The sequence below is a fragment of the Peromyscus maniculatus genome, chromosome 4 (genome assembly GCF_049852395.1).
Source record: "Peromyscus maniculatus bairdii isolate BWxNUB_F1_BW_parent chromosome 4, HU_Pman_BW_mat_3.1, whole genome shotgun sequence".
Lineage (NCBI taxonomy): Eukaryota > Metazoa > Chordata > Mammalia > Rodentia > Cricetidae > Peromyscus > Peromyscus maniculatus.
The window spans coordinates 130,429,128-130,441,834 of record NC_134855.1 but is presented as its reverse complement, the minus strand read 5'-3'; the positions used below and the strand labels follow the sequence as shown (position 1 = coordinate 130,441,834).

Here is a 12,707-nt window from a genome sequence, read left to right as displayed (position 1 = left end):
GTGCGTACTTTCATTCCCTTCTTTCTTTCCTAATTTGTGTATTTTCTATTGGTCTGTCACTAATTCTTCTGTTGCACATCCAGTGTGCTCTTAAGCATGTCTGCTGCAGGCCTTTAGACTGTGATCTGGTTTAGAATGTCTAATTTATCTTTGGGGTTCCATTTGAGGATGATGTATCAATACATGGCAATCCCCAGTGAGTCATAGCTCCCCCTATTCAACAGGACTTTAGCAAATGCAGCAGAAGTCTGATAAATGCTGTCTATTGGGGCCTAGTCACGTGGAAGAAGCAAAGGAAGACGATGCACTCACATGGGAGACTCACATGGGGACGCCAGAAGAACTGCTCAGCTACGAGCAATAGCACCCAGTGGCTATTTTATGATGCTATGTTTTAGGTCAAGTCTGTAATGTAGCAATAGAAGAGTGGCCACTTTAAAATGTATTAGATTATTTTAATTATTATGATTATTATTGTCTTATTCTGTAGCCCAGGTTTGTCTCAGACTGGTTCCAAACTCTTGATTCCCCCACCCCTTCAGCCTCCCAAGTTCTTGTATGGTCTAGGCTGGCCTTACATTGACAACATAGCTGACCTTGAACTCCTGACCCTCCTGCTAACACTTCCCAGCTGCTAAGATTACAGATGTACACCCTGTGCCTGGTTTGATGCATTCGTTTAGATTCTCCATCCTTTCATCCATTTTATCAATCTTTTATTCTCCTTTCCTAAATATGATAGTTCCTTTGAAGTTGTCTGCTAATTCTAGGAAGTGTGCCTGGAATCGACTTCTGTTTAGTTTTTATTATTATTATTATTATTATGGATCACGTTTTTTTTCCCTTTGTGTCTGTCTTATAAATGTATGTATGCACACCCATAATTTTTTTTATGTGGTGTGGAGGATTGGACCTAGGGCCTCTTGCTAGGCAAGCACTCTTCCACTGAGCTGTACCCCCACATCTTATAATTTTTAGGTTGTGCATGTGTTATAAATGGCATCTGTGCTGGATAGTTTTATGTCAGCTTGACACAGCTAGAGTCATCTGGAAGGAGGGAACCTCAACTGAGAAAATGCCTCCATAAGATCTGTCTGTAAGGCATTTTCTCAATTAGTGAGCAGTGGGGGAGGGCCCAGCCCATCACTGGTGGTGCCATCCCTGGACCGGTGGTCTTGGGCTCTATAAGAAAGCAGGCTGAGCAAGCCAGTAAGCAGCTCCCCTCCACAGCCTCTGCATCAGCTCCTGCCTGCAGGTTTCTTCCCTGCTTGAGCTCCTGTCCTGACTTCCTTTGATGATGAACTGTGATGTGGAAGTGTAAACAGAATGAACCCTTTCCTCCCCCACTTGCTCTTTGGTCATGGTGTTTCATCACAGCAATAGGAACCCTAACTAAGACAGCATTTAAAATACTGTATAGACATATCTTCTTGGGACTGGCATAGTTTCTTCTATTAGGCAGTTGAATATGCTTATTAATATACTTCTGCAAATCAAGGCAATAGAGTATACTTCTGTCTTATCCAAGGAAGGGCTCAGGATTTAAAAATAATGATTTTGAGGTTACAGGGGTTAATATTATCAAGATAATTAAAATAAGATCATTTGTATGAGGGCAGTGGGATTATTGGGAACTGACTGAGTCAACCTCTGAAAATGAGTATGTCTTAAGTCTTCTACCTAAACAATTCTAGAAACACAAGTGTACGTAGGCACATTTCTGTTAGCTGCCCAATAGTTGTTTCATCCTATGCCTCCTGGGCTTGAGAAAATCCCACTATTCCCCCCATGAGAGATAGGGATGTCACATTGTTATTGTGATGGTGATTATTATAGTTTTGACTTCCCATACCTGAAAATTGCTAGTGTAGATGAACAGGCCACACAGGGGTCAGCCAGGTGCATTTATTGACTGAGCTCAGAATCCATGAGCTCAACCTAGGACAACTCTGCCAGCTGCGTCCTCCAGGCTTCAGGCTTCCGGGCACTTAAAATATCCAGGGCTTTGGCTTCGGCTGGTACTTGGGCTTCACGCAGCACATCTTCCCGTTTGTGCAGTAGACATAGACACTCTCCTTCCTGGAGCATCGGTGGCGGCACTTGCCGTGGAGGTTCCAGCATTTCTGAGCATCACCTGGTACAGGGAAGAGAGAAAGGAGGTCGTGTCGTCCTAAGAGGAGGGTGGCCCCAACCCGGGGAGGGGGGGCGGCACAGGTGTGAGAGGCTCTCCGCCTCCCCTTGGGCCCTCCCACTACTGTTACTTTTCCTGACCCCCTTTTTTTTTTCTACCTTTCTTTGACTGTGAATCTAGACTAAAGGACAAATGATGGACCTTTGAAAATCTGTTTTTAAGGCCTGGGCTAATTGAAACTTTGTCTAGAAAACTCCAACCCAAGAAAGAAACAGCAACACACCAAGAGAGAGGCAACAGTTCTGGCCGTCCCAGGAGGATGCGGCTGCACCAAACTGCTGCTCTCGAAGAAGGGGGCCGAGAGGAATGATGTCCATCCGGAGGCTGTGCAGGGGTGCCAGCGCTGGCTGCCTGGACAAGGCAAAGGCCCCCTACCCATTTCTCTATGAGGTGTGGCACTTCTGCTTGGGTTATAGATGCCTTGTGTCCTTTGGATGAATGAAGTCTTTAAGCTCTATTTGAACCACAGGTTTCCTCTTGACAAGCCTGAATGAGTTCCACACGTGGAGAGGGGAAAGGGAAGCCTTTGAAGAGAGGACATAGCATCCCAGCTTCTACACCCTCAGGGTTAGCCTTGTCCTCTCTGGGTGTCCCCTTAGAGCACGGAAGGGGAGCAACATTCCCATCTGTCACCAAGAAAAGAAACGGCAAGAAACACTTGCAAGGATGTGAGGCATAAGGACCCCCTGTTCACTGCTGGTGGGAATGCAAACCTGTACAGCCATTATGGAAACCAGTTAAGAGGCTCCTCAGTGGGCTGAAACTGGAACGACCATAGCACCCAGATGTGCCATTCCTGAATATGCTTGGGGCCTCAATAGCAGACTGTGCCATCAGAGATGCTTGCATATCTGTGTCCATGCTGCACCATTCACTATCACCAAGATAGGGAACAAGCCTAGGTGTACGTCAACAGATGAGTAAAGCCAGTGAGGTCCATAGGCACAGCGGATTATAGTCAGCGGTAAGAAGAATGAAGTCATGATGTTCAGGAAAATGGATGGAGCTGGAGATTATTATCTTATATGGACTCATTGCCTCTTTCATGTATGGAATCCAGACTTAAATGTATACATGCAGAGATGCATGCCATGAAAGTATTAAACATATACATGCAGATATACGCCATGAAAGTATTAAATGTACACATGCAGATATACATGCCGTGAAGGTAGAAAGGGGACTGTGAAAAGAGATGTCTAGAGATGGGAATGGGGACAGAAGAGGGTCGTGGAATATATAGACATAAAAGCAGAAGGGAGGACTATGTGGGGAGGAAGAGGAGCAACCGGAGGGCAGAGGAGAAAACAGGGCATAAAGTGGGAGGAGAGACACAAACATGATACATATGCGTGAAAGCGCCACAGTGAGACTCGGTACTTCATAGGCCAGCTAAAAATTTAATAAAAAATAATTAAAAACTAACAGCAGCTATTTAATCAGCATTAAGAACTTCAGATGGGGCTGAGAGGAGCGAGAAAAGAAAAGAGCAAACAACACGTGCCCACACTGGGCAGGTCTCCAGAGGAGCCCCTCTTGTCTTTGAACGCTCATCTGAACACATGGATGAGGAAACAGCCGAAGCCTTGGAAAGAATCACCGAAGAGAGGTAGGCAGACCCGCCCTCAGAACCGGGAATGTTCTGTGCACTCGCCAGCCAGAGCAGAAAGGCTTTGTAAAGCCTGCAGCATTTAGGGGCCAGGAGCATGGCTCAGAGGTTAAGAGCACTTCCTGCTCTGTCAGAGGACCCAGGTTCAGTTCCCAGCACCCACATGGCAGCTCACAACCAACTGTAACTTCAATTCCAGGGCATCCAACGGCCTCCTCAGGTCTCTGCAAACACTAGGTACGCATATGGCGCACAGACATACACGGAGGTAAAATACACATAAGATTCAAACAAGTACAGAAACTCGGTCAGCCGGTGCAGTACACAGGTATCATTCCAGCCCCCGGGAGGTGGAGACTGGAAGTCTCAGCTATATAGTGATTTCCAAGGCTGCCTGGGCTATACGAGACTAAATACATACATACATAAAATTAAAAAAGCCTTTTTAAGAAGATAAGTGAACTTGGAGACACAAAACAAAAACTATTCAAAATGAAGTACAGAGAAAGAATAAAGCCTCGCCCACTGTGGAATGATAATAGCAGATCACCATGTCAGCAGTTGAAGAACCAAAGGAACGTGAGGGAGAGACAAGAAGTGTGTGTGAAGAAATGGCATCCGGAGAATCTCAAGTTGACAAAATCACAAGTAACCAGAAACCTCAGTTTCCTGATATGACTCCCAAAAGTTATCCTCCGATGCCCACACCTGCCGTGGTATACACATGTAGCTATGGAAGTGGAAGGGGTTATTGGGGAGTAGGAAGGAGACCAGCAGGAGCGGTTGGGGACCAGAGAGGGTGGGGCGGGGTATGAGGCTGTGTGTGCTGTGGCATGCTGTTCTCTGAGAATAGCAGCCATTACTGTATTTTCTTCCTTAAGGAAAATATATTTATTTATAGTTTGACTGAACTGGGTCAACAAAGACGCCTCCTTTCTCCCTTTCCTGTGTGGATGTTACAATTTCATAGAAAAGATTCAACAGCCGCCTAGGTATCCCCATGCGTTCTGAGATAAGCAGTCAGAATGGTGTGGGATCTCTTTCAGGGAGGCAATCATTAAGGATGAAGAAAAAAAACCTGAAAGGGTGAGGTTGTGGTGTCACGGAATCTCTTCTGGGGAGGCAAGCTCCAGTGGTGGCCCCAGGGCTTCAGCCCAGAGGTGACTGAGGAAATTAGAGTCTTTGGGGTTCACTGTTCTAGTAGTGTCATCGCTGAAGAGAGCTACGCCCTGAACCCCACCCCACCCCACACCCCGCCCACTCTCCTCTTAAGTAGATGGTGTTTGACTTTTTCTTTTTCCAGGAAGTATTTCTGGATCTCTTTTTCAGATCATGGACCCATGGCCCACAGCAAGGACCAGCGTGTGACGGGGCCCAGCAATCACAGTATTCCATCTACCAGGCAGCATAAACAGACGGAGGTACAGGCCTTCCCAGGAACTGACCACTGGAAATCAGGTGTGTGTAAGTGGTTGTCACTGTAAACCTGTGCCATTACCATATATACAGTTTATTTATTTTTATTCTATGTCTATGAGAGCTTTGCCTGCATGTATGTATGTGAACCACATGTGTGCAGTACCCAAGAGAGCACAGGATTCCCAGGAACTGGAGTAACAAAAGATTGAGAGCTACCATGTGGGTGCTGGGAATCCAACCCAGGTCCTTTGGAAGAGCAGCAAGTGCTCTTAACCACTGAGCTATCTCTCCAGGCCCACCATTACCATCCTAATGAGAGCAGCCGCGACTACCTGCCGGAGACCCTCCAGGCTGGGCCTATGGAAGGTCCCTCATAGAGGGAGGGGTTGGGGCGGTCACTAGCCTTTCCCTTCCTCCAGCGCACTCTCCCAGCTGTGAGGAATTCCGCCCCAGGTGCATGTTGTCTCAGGAGCCACTGGAGTATTGAGCAGGAAGGCTAACTGAGGCAGGGTCTCCGCCTGTGCAGCTACAGGAACGTCATTATCCATGCTGGCAGGAGACATCGGCAGTGCACCTGTTTGGGGGTCACCTATGTTCCTGTATGTAACCCCTCACTCATGCTCCTATAATGTAAGCCCAGTAAACTGCTTGGTCCCCCCCAAGCTAGGCTTCGGTGGAATAACTTCGGTGTCTTGCTAGTGCTCTATTTGGAATGAGTACACACTTGTTTACATCACCTCAGGAAGTGGGTGGGTACAAGCAAAGCACAATGATACACACATGCGAAGATGTCAGAACAAACCCATTATTTTATACTCTAATTTAAAAAATTAATGAAAGGAAAAAAGGTAATTGGTAAGGGCTGGAGACGCTGTTCAGAGGGACAGCAGTGTTGGGTACATATAAGGCCCAGGATACAATTCCTAGTGCAGCAAAGGCAACGGCCGTAAGTTAAAGGGACGTGAAAGCAATGCATTCTGGGTTGACAGCCTGTGTAGATGTAAAGGCTGGTGGGGGGAATTGGGATGCTCACTGTTTTAAGGTTCCTGTACTCTCTGTGAATTGGCCTGTGAGCATCGAAGGCAGACCAAGAAGATACAGATGTCTGTTGTCAACCTTGGAGCCTACTCAAGATAGATGCAGGGACTGGGCAAGAGCAGTCTACAACCTCCTGTCACATGAGTGTGAACTCACCAGACCCCTTTGTTCATGAACAAAGGGTCAAAATGCTGAGAAACCTGGTTTTCAGAAATCAAGACAGTGACTGACACTTTGTATCTGAAATTCTGGCCCCAAGGATGGAACATCCCATACTTCGCCCAAGGAATCAGGTTTCCCAGTACAGAAAAGCAGCTTTGAGCTCTACTGGGTGCCGAGGAGCAGATGAGAAGTACAAAGTTCTCATTCTTGCTCTCCTGCTCTTCTTTTCCCTCTCTCTCTCTCTCTCTCTCTCTCTCTCTCTCTCTCTCTCTCTCTCTCTCTTTTTTTTTTTTTTTTTTTTGGCCAGGGATGCAGGGGGTTTGCGGGGGTGGGGAGGTGGAGGGGTGGAGAGGGCAGGGTGGGTGCTGACCTTGAACTGCTTCTTCTCCCAAGTGCTGGGACCACAAGGTGTGTGTCACCATACCTGGCTTCCTCTCCATCTTTATTTTGTGCTTTCCTCAGAAATTCAGCCTTGAGTTGGTTCTCAGCCTGGGCCTGATGTCAGCCCTTTACCTAGTGCCTGTGGTCCAGCCTTGCTTGGGACCTCCCAAGCATCGTTCATGTATGCTTAAACCCCACCCTTCCTCTCTTCCTCTAGAGTCGGTGGTTCTTGACCTTCCAAATGCTGCGACCCTTTAATACAGTTCCTCATGTTGTGGTCACGCCCCAACCATAAAATTATTTCATTGCTACTTCATAGCTGTAATTTTGCTACTGCTATGAATTGTAATGTAAATATCTGATATCTGATCCTGAAGAAGTCACGGCCCACAGGTTGAGAACGTTCTTTGTTGGGTGAGTTGTTGCCGACCCCAGAGACCCTTGGGTGTGAGTGTCCTTTGCAGCAGAATAACCTGTCTAACGTGGTGGGATTGCAAGGCTGTGTGGGGAGTCTTCATAAAGACGGATGGACGTCACACAAGGAGATTACCACAGTTCCTAGGATATTTAAAATAAAGCTCATGAATCAAGAAGCCTCCCTTCACCAAGGATGGGACAACTGAGTTCAATAAGAGTAGCCAGGTGTGGTAGCAGCACTCAGGAGGCAGAGGCAGGTAGATCTCTCCGAGTTTGAGGGCAGCCTGGGCTACATAGTGAGTTCCAGGCCAGCCAGGGCTACACATCAGAAGAATACTGTAAATTCTACGCTATGTGTGTAATTAGAAAATACTCATTGTCAGTGACCAGTTATTTCAAGAGGACTTGTAAAGACAGAAGGATGAAGGTCAGAGAAGTATTAAAAGGTATATTTTAAAAATAGGATGTCTGTCAGTCAGGGCTACACAGTGAGATCCAGTCTCAAAAAAAAAAAAAAAAACAACAAACAAACAAACAAAAGGGTGTCTAGGGATGTAACCTTGGTAATGAGTGTTTCATGAAGAAATGAACTGAGGACCCTTAGGGAAGGAAGTGGGAGTGTGGGGGAAGGGTTTGGGTCCCAGCTGACTGAGCTGTGTGGTACTAAAGGGCCTGTACTTGGCAACGTTTGCTAAGCAGTGTTTTTGTTTTCTATATCCACGATTCTGTCTTATTTTACAACAAAGAGAAGGGAAATCTCATTAAAAATAAGATCTCATTTTTAAAGATTTATTTGTATTTTATGTGTATGAGTGTTATTGTCCGCATGTAGGTCTGAGTACCACATGGGCACAGTGACTACAGAGGCCAGAAGAGATGTTGATCCTTGGGAACTAGAGTTGCAGAAGGCTGTGAGCTGCCATGAGATCTCAAACTTTAGTTCAAGCATGTTAAGATGACCCAGTGTGTGTGTGTGTGTGTGTGTGTGTGTGTGTGTGTGTGTGTGTGTATGGGTATGGGTGTGTGTATATGGGTATATGTGTGTATGTATGTATGTGTGCATGGGTGTATGTGTGTGTGTATGGGTATGGATGTGTGTGTATGTGTAGGATATGTGTGTGTGTGTGTATGGGTATGGGTGTGTGTATATGGGTATATGTGTGTATGTATGTATGTGTGCATGGGTGTATGTGTGTGTATGGGTGTGTGTGTGTGTGTGTAGGATATGTGTGTGTGTGTGTGTGTATGGGTATGGGTGTGTGTATATGGGTATATGTGTGTATGTATGTATGTGTGCATGGGTGTATGTGTGTGTATGGGTGTGTGTGTGTGTATGGGTATGGATGTGTGTGTATGTATAGGATGTGTGTGCGTGTGTGTGTGTGTGTGTGTGTGTGTGTGTGTGTGTGTTGAACACAGAGCCTAGAGAAGGACATGGGGTGTTCTCCTCTATCACTCTCCACCTTGTTACATTGAGATGGGGTCTCTCTGAGTTGGAAATTCACCATTTGGCTGGCCTGGCTGGCTAGTGAGTTCTTGGATCTGTCTGTCTCCACCTCCTAACACTGGGGTTATGTGCAGCCCTGATTCTTTATGTGAGAACTGGAAATTCAAACTCAGGTCCTCTTGCTTGCACAGGAAGTGTCCTACCCATGGAAGCATCCCTCTAGCCCTTAAGCTAAATTTTAAAATCACATTTATTCATGTATTTATTGCTCACACATGCCAAGGACAACTTACAGGAGCCAGTCCTCTCCTATCAGGAGGGTCTTGGCACTTAAGCTCAGGCTGTCAGTCTTGACAGCAAGTGCCTTGACCCAGAGTCATCTCACTAACTCTGTTTTAAACATTTTTAAGTGATGTACATTTCAGCCTCCTTTCATCATGAGACCCTTTGACTGTTAAAAAATGGAACAGAGTGGAATTTCTGTCCCTTGAGGCACTGATAAACAACAGTTAGGATGACATCGTCAGCTTAAATGAGAAAGAGTTGTTTCAGGTCGTAGCCAGACCATAATTTCAAGAACCAGAATTTACCAAGGGAAGTCCAGGACTGGGTAAAGCCGGGTGTGTTTACTCAAAGCCACCTCCCTGTGAGCTAAAGGAGATGAAGGCTGAGTGTGACCGGAGTATTGATGGCTTTCACTCAAGGCCTCCTACCATCAAAACTCACGACAGGAAGTGGAAGAGAAACTCTTCTAATAACTTCCTGGTGACTTAGGAGTTTAAATTCCCTTCCAGCAGCGGCGGCGGCGGTGGCGGCAGCAGCGGTGGCGGCAGCAGCAGCGGCGGACCAGGCTGCCTGAGAAACCCCACTAGCCCTGTGGGCCTGATGAGGCTCATTGACATCCTAGGGACACTGTCTACCGTTCTGCCGCCAGAGGCCTGCTGGCTAAGGGACATTTGGGGAGTGGGGATGAGCAGAGGTATCGCTGCAGGGAGAGAGGATCTGCTGGAAACACCCAAGATGATTCCGAAGCAGCGCAGATGATTCTGGCAGTTGCTAGGTCTTTAGGGAAAAGCTTAGCTTTTTCACCTCATCAGACCCTCAGTAGGGTTTGAGAAACAGCGGAGAGAAGTGGCTTAACTGTGATACCTCAGTAAAACCCCCCACTCTATCCCCTACAGACAAAGAGAAGCTTAAACCAGGATTCCTAAGTGTAGATAAGAACTTAGACCCCTTTTCCCCAGGTGGCTGTATCTGCTACAGGGACTTTGGAAAACAGTCAGGATATTCGACCAAAAGACTAAAAAGGGAGGCGGGTTAAAATAAATTATATGGTCTGTGCCTTTAAGAACTAGCCTCACAAAGAAAGGTGAGCGCTCCTTCCAACCTCCCTGCTGTGAGTGAGAGATTTGGAAGAGCCTCCCTGGAGGCTTGTAAACTTAGAAAACACCTTCCTTTTGCATTCTGTACCTAAAGTCTTCAGTGGTGGCTTTGGGGATGCATCTAGGGACAACAAGACCCTCACTCTATTGTCTCAAAAAGGGGGCCTTAGACAAAGATATCTCAATATAGATAGACCCAGGCCAGTTTCAAGTCTCCAGAAATGATGGCGCCAGCCCCATGAACAAAAGAGCAGAGTCAGGATGTCTGATGGTAACCAATTAACCGCGAGATGCCCCTCTCCAGAGATAACATGACCAGACCCCGGAGATGAGTTGTAAAACTCCTGACAGGGCAAACAGATAAGCTAGAATAAGATAAAGTCCAGGCCCAGGAAAAACTGGACCAATCAAGGATGGACCCGTACTAACCCCCTCCCCTCTAAGAAATTTTATGGGTTTTGCCTATAAAAACTAACTTCCCCAAGAAAGAGTAACTCTTCTCTGCCTCACTTGAGATGGCTTGAGTTGAGTTCCCTGTCATGACTTGTAACAGATAAACCTTGCTTTTGCATTCTGGCATGCTCGTCCTTGGTAGTCTCTCTGGGGGTTACGATCTGGGCACAACATTAACATTCCCCTCTCTCTCCTGTGGCATAACATCCTTCCAGGAAGCCCCCACATTCTCTTGTGTGGTGGAGGCAGGGAAAGGTGAGGAGTGGAGAGAGTTGTAAAGAGCATGCCCCGTGGAGAAGGCAGCAAGGGGGGTGTGAACACCTAGAGGTGTGCCTACCCACACCATCAGTTCCCCAGAGCCACAGCAGCCCATTTCCTGGGCGGCACCGCCCTGAACCTTCTACACGCCACGCTTCCGATATTGTTTTAGCTTCTTTGGGTCCTCCAGGAGAAAGCAAGGTCCCCACCGCTTCCAGAATGGACGTTCAGATGAATTACAGACAATGAGAAGCTAACTCCCAGGTCCTAGGATTACAATTCTGCACCACCACACCCAGTTTATGTGGTGCTGGGAATCAAACCCAGGGCTTTCTGTGTGCTGGGCAAGCACTCCATCACCTGAGAAGCAGCCCCAGATGTTAGTGCTTGCACACCTGCTATGACGACACACAGGACGTAGTCACAGCCATTAGAGAAAGGAGCAAAGGAACCTCTGAACCATGAGTGGTCAGACCATGGTGAGCCATTTGCCAACTTGGGTGCTTGGCTTTTCTTTCTCTCTTAGATGAGGGTGTTTCAGGGTCTCAGGAGGGAACTGAAGTCAGCTTGTTTAGAAAAATAGTACGGGGGCTGGAGAGATGGCTCAGAGGTTAAGAGCACTGACTGCTCTTCCAGAGGTCCTGAGTTCAATTCCCAGCACCCACATGGTGGCTCACAACCATCTGTAGTGAGATCTGGTGCCCCCTTCTGGCCTGCAGGGGTACATGCAAACAGAACACTGTATACTTAATAAAACAAATTAAAAAAAAAAGAAAAAAAAAAGAAAAATAGCATGTTCTGATTCGGGAAAGTTCAACAGTCTGGGGTGGACAGAAGCTCTGCCAGGTGAGTGGAGGGGGCAGGTAGCTGTGGGGGGGTAGGGAGGATAGGGGTGGCCTCCAGCTAAGCTCTCCCATGGCCCTCACCTGGCATCCCAGGCAACTTCAGGCTGCTTCCTCACCAGTGGCTCCCATCGATCACCCCTGTGCTTTGGACTAGGTCCCCACAGGTGGCATGCGCTCTCCCAGCTGGGGATGCTCACTTATGCTTATCCCGCACCCTTCTGTCTCATCTCTTCCTTCCCCTGCCTAATTTCAAGTCACGTCTCAGGACTCTACTCACCTCAGGCTAGCTGGGCCCTGCTCATGTGTACCCAGTTCCCTGACTTCCCTTTGTCACGGCTTTGGGTATAATGCGATTAACCGTGTCCGAGGGCCACACCACTTGCTTCCATAATCCTAGCTCCAGCACAAAGTATGGTACAGAGAGAGGAGCTGCAGACTTGAGATCCTCGTTCCCATTAAGGTGGCTGTGGCTTTTCCTAAGCTTAGAACATGTTGGGGACTATTTCGCAAGAGATCTGCTGTTGCCTTCTCCTCTCTGGCTACTTCTGCCCCCACACTGGCCCTTGGCCCAGCTTGGTAGAGCTGAGCATGGAGTGGGTGATGAATGAGATACTCAGGATGTTGTTGGTACCTAAGTTCCGGCACCTGGCAAGTCCATGACATCTCCGCAGCCCTAGGAAGCTGGTCCTCCTTGCCCCGGGGTGTTCACGGACAAGGCCAGGGTCTCCCTCTCTGGCCCCTTCCCTGAGGAGATCTACATTACCTGGAGTGAGCTGGGACAAGAGCAGCAGTACGGCCAAGGTCAACAGCAGGAGCTTCATGGTGCTAGAAGGCTCAAGGCGAAGCTTCGAGTCCAAAGCAAAGCTTCGAGTCCAAAGCGGTGCCAAAGTTAGCGGCGAGCTGGGGCGGCTGAGTCTCTCTAGCGGAAGTCCCTCGGATCTTCAGGAGCAGCCCACAGGAACAGCCCTGCACCCCGGGTCTCCAGTGTGGAGCCACACCCACCGAGTCCACAGCATCCCTTTGTCTTTTGGATCAGGAGGGTGAGGACAGCCAGGGTTCAAGGCCACACAGCACAGCCCTTCCCCGCCAGCTTCACACGGCCTTA

General features: G+C 47.8%; 1 protein-coding gene across 1 annotated transcript; it reads right to left on the bottom strand.

Annotated features, from left to right (window-relative positions):
- Positions 1–1,891: 1,891 nt before the first annotated feature.
- On the bottom strand, positions 1,892–12,585 carry Defb123 (defensin beta 123). Its single transcript, XM_006985493.4, has 2 exons — positions 12,366–12,585; positions 1,892–2,134 (listed from the first exon to the last, which is right to left on the bottom strand). Exons 1-2 carry the CDS (start codon positions 12,421–12,423, stop codon positions 1,989–1,991), a joined length of 204 nt encoding a protein of 67 aa, XP_006985555.1. The 5' UTR covers positions 12,424–12,585; the 3' UTR covers positions 1,892–1,988.
- Between the last annotated feature and the right edge of the window lie 122 nt (positions 12,586–12,707).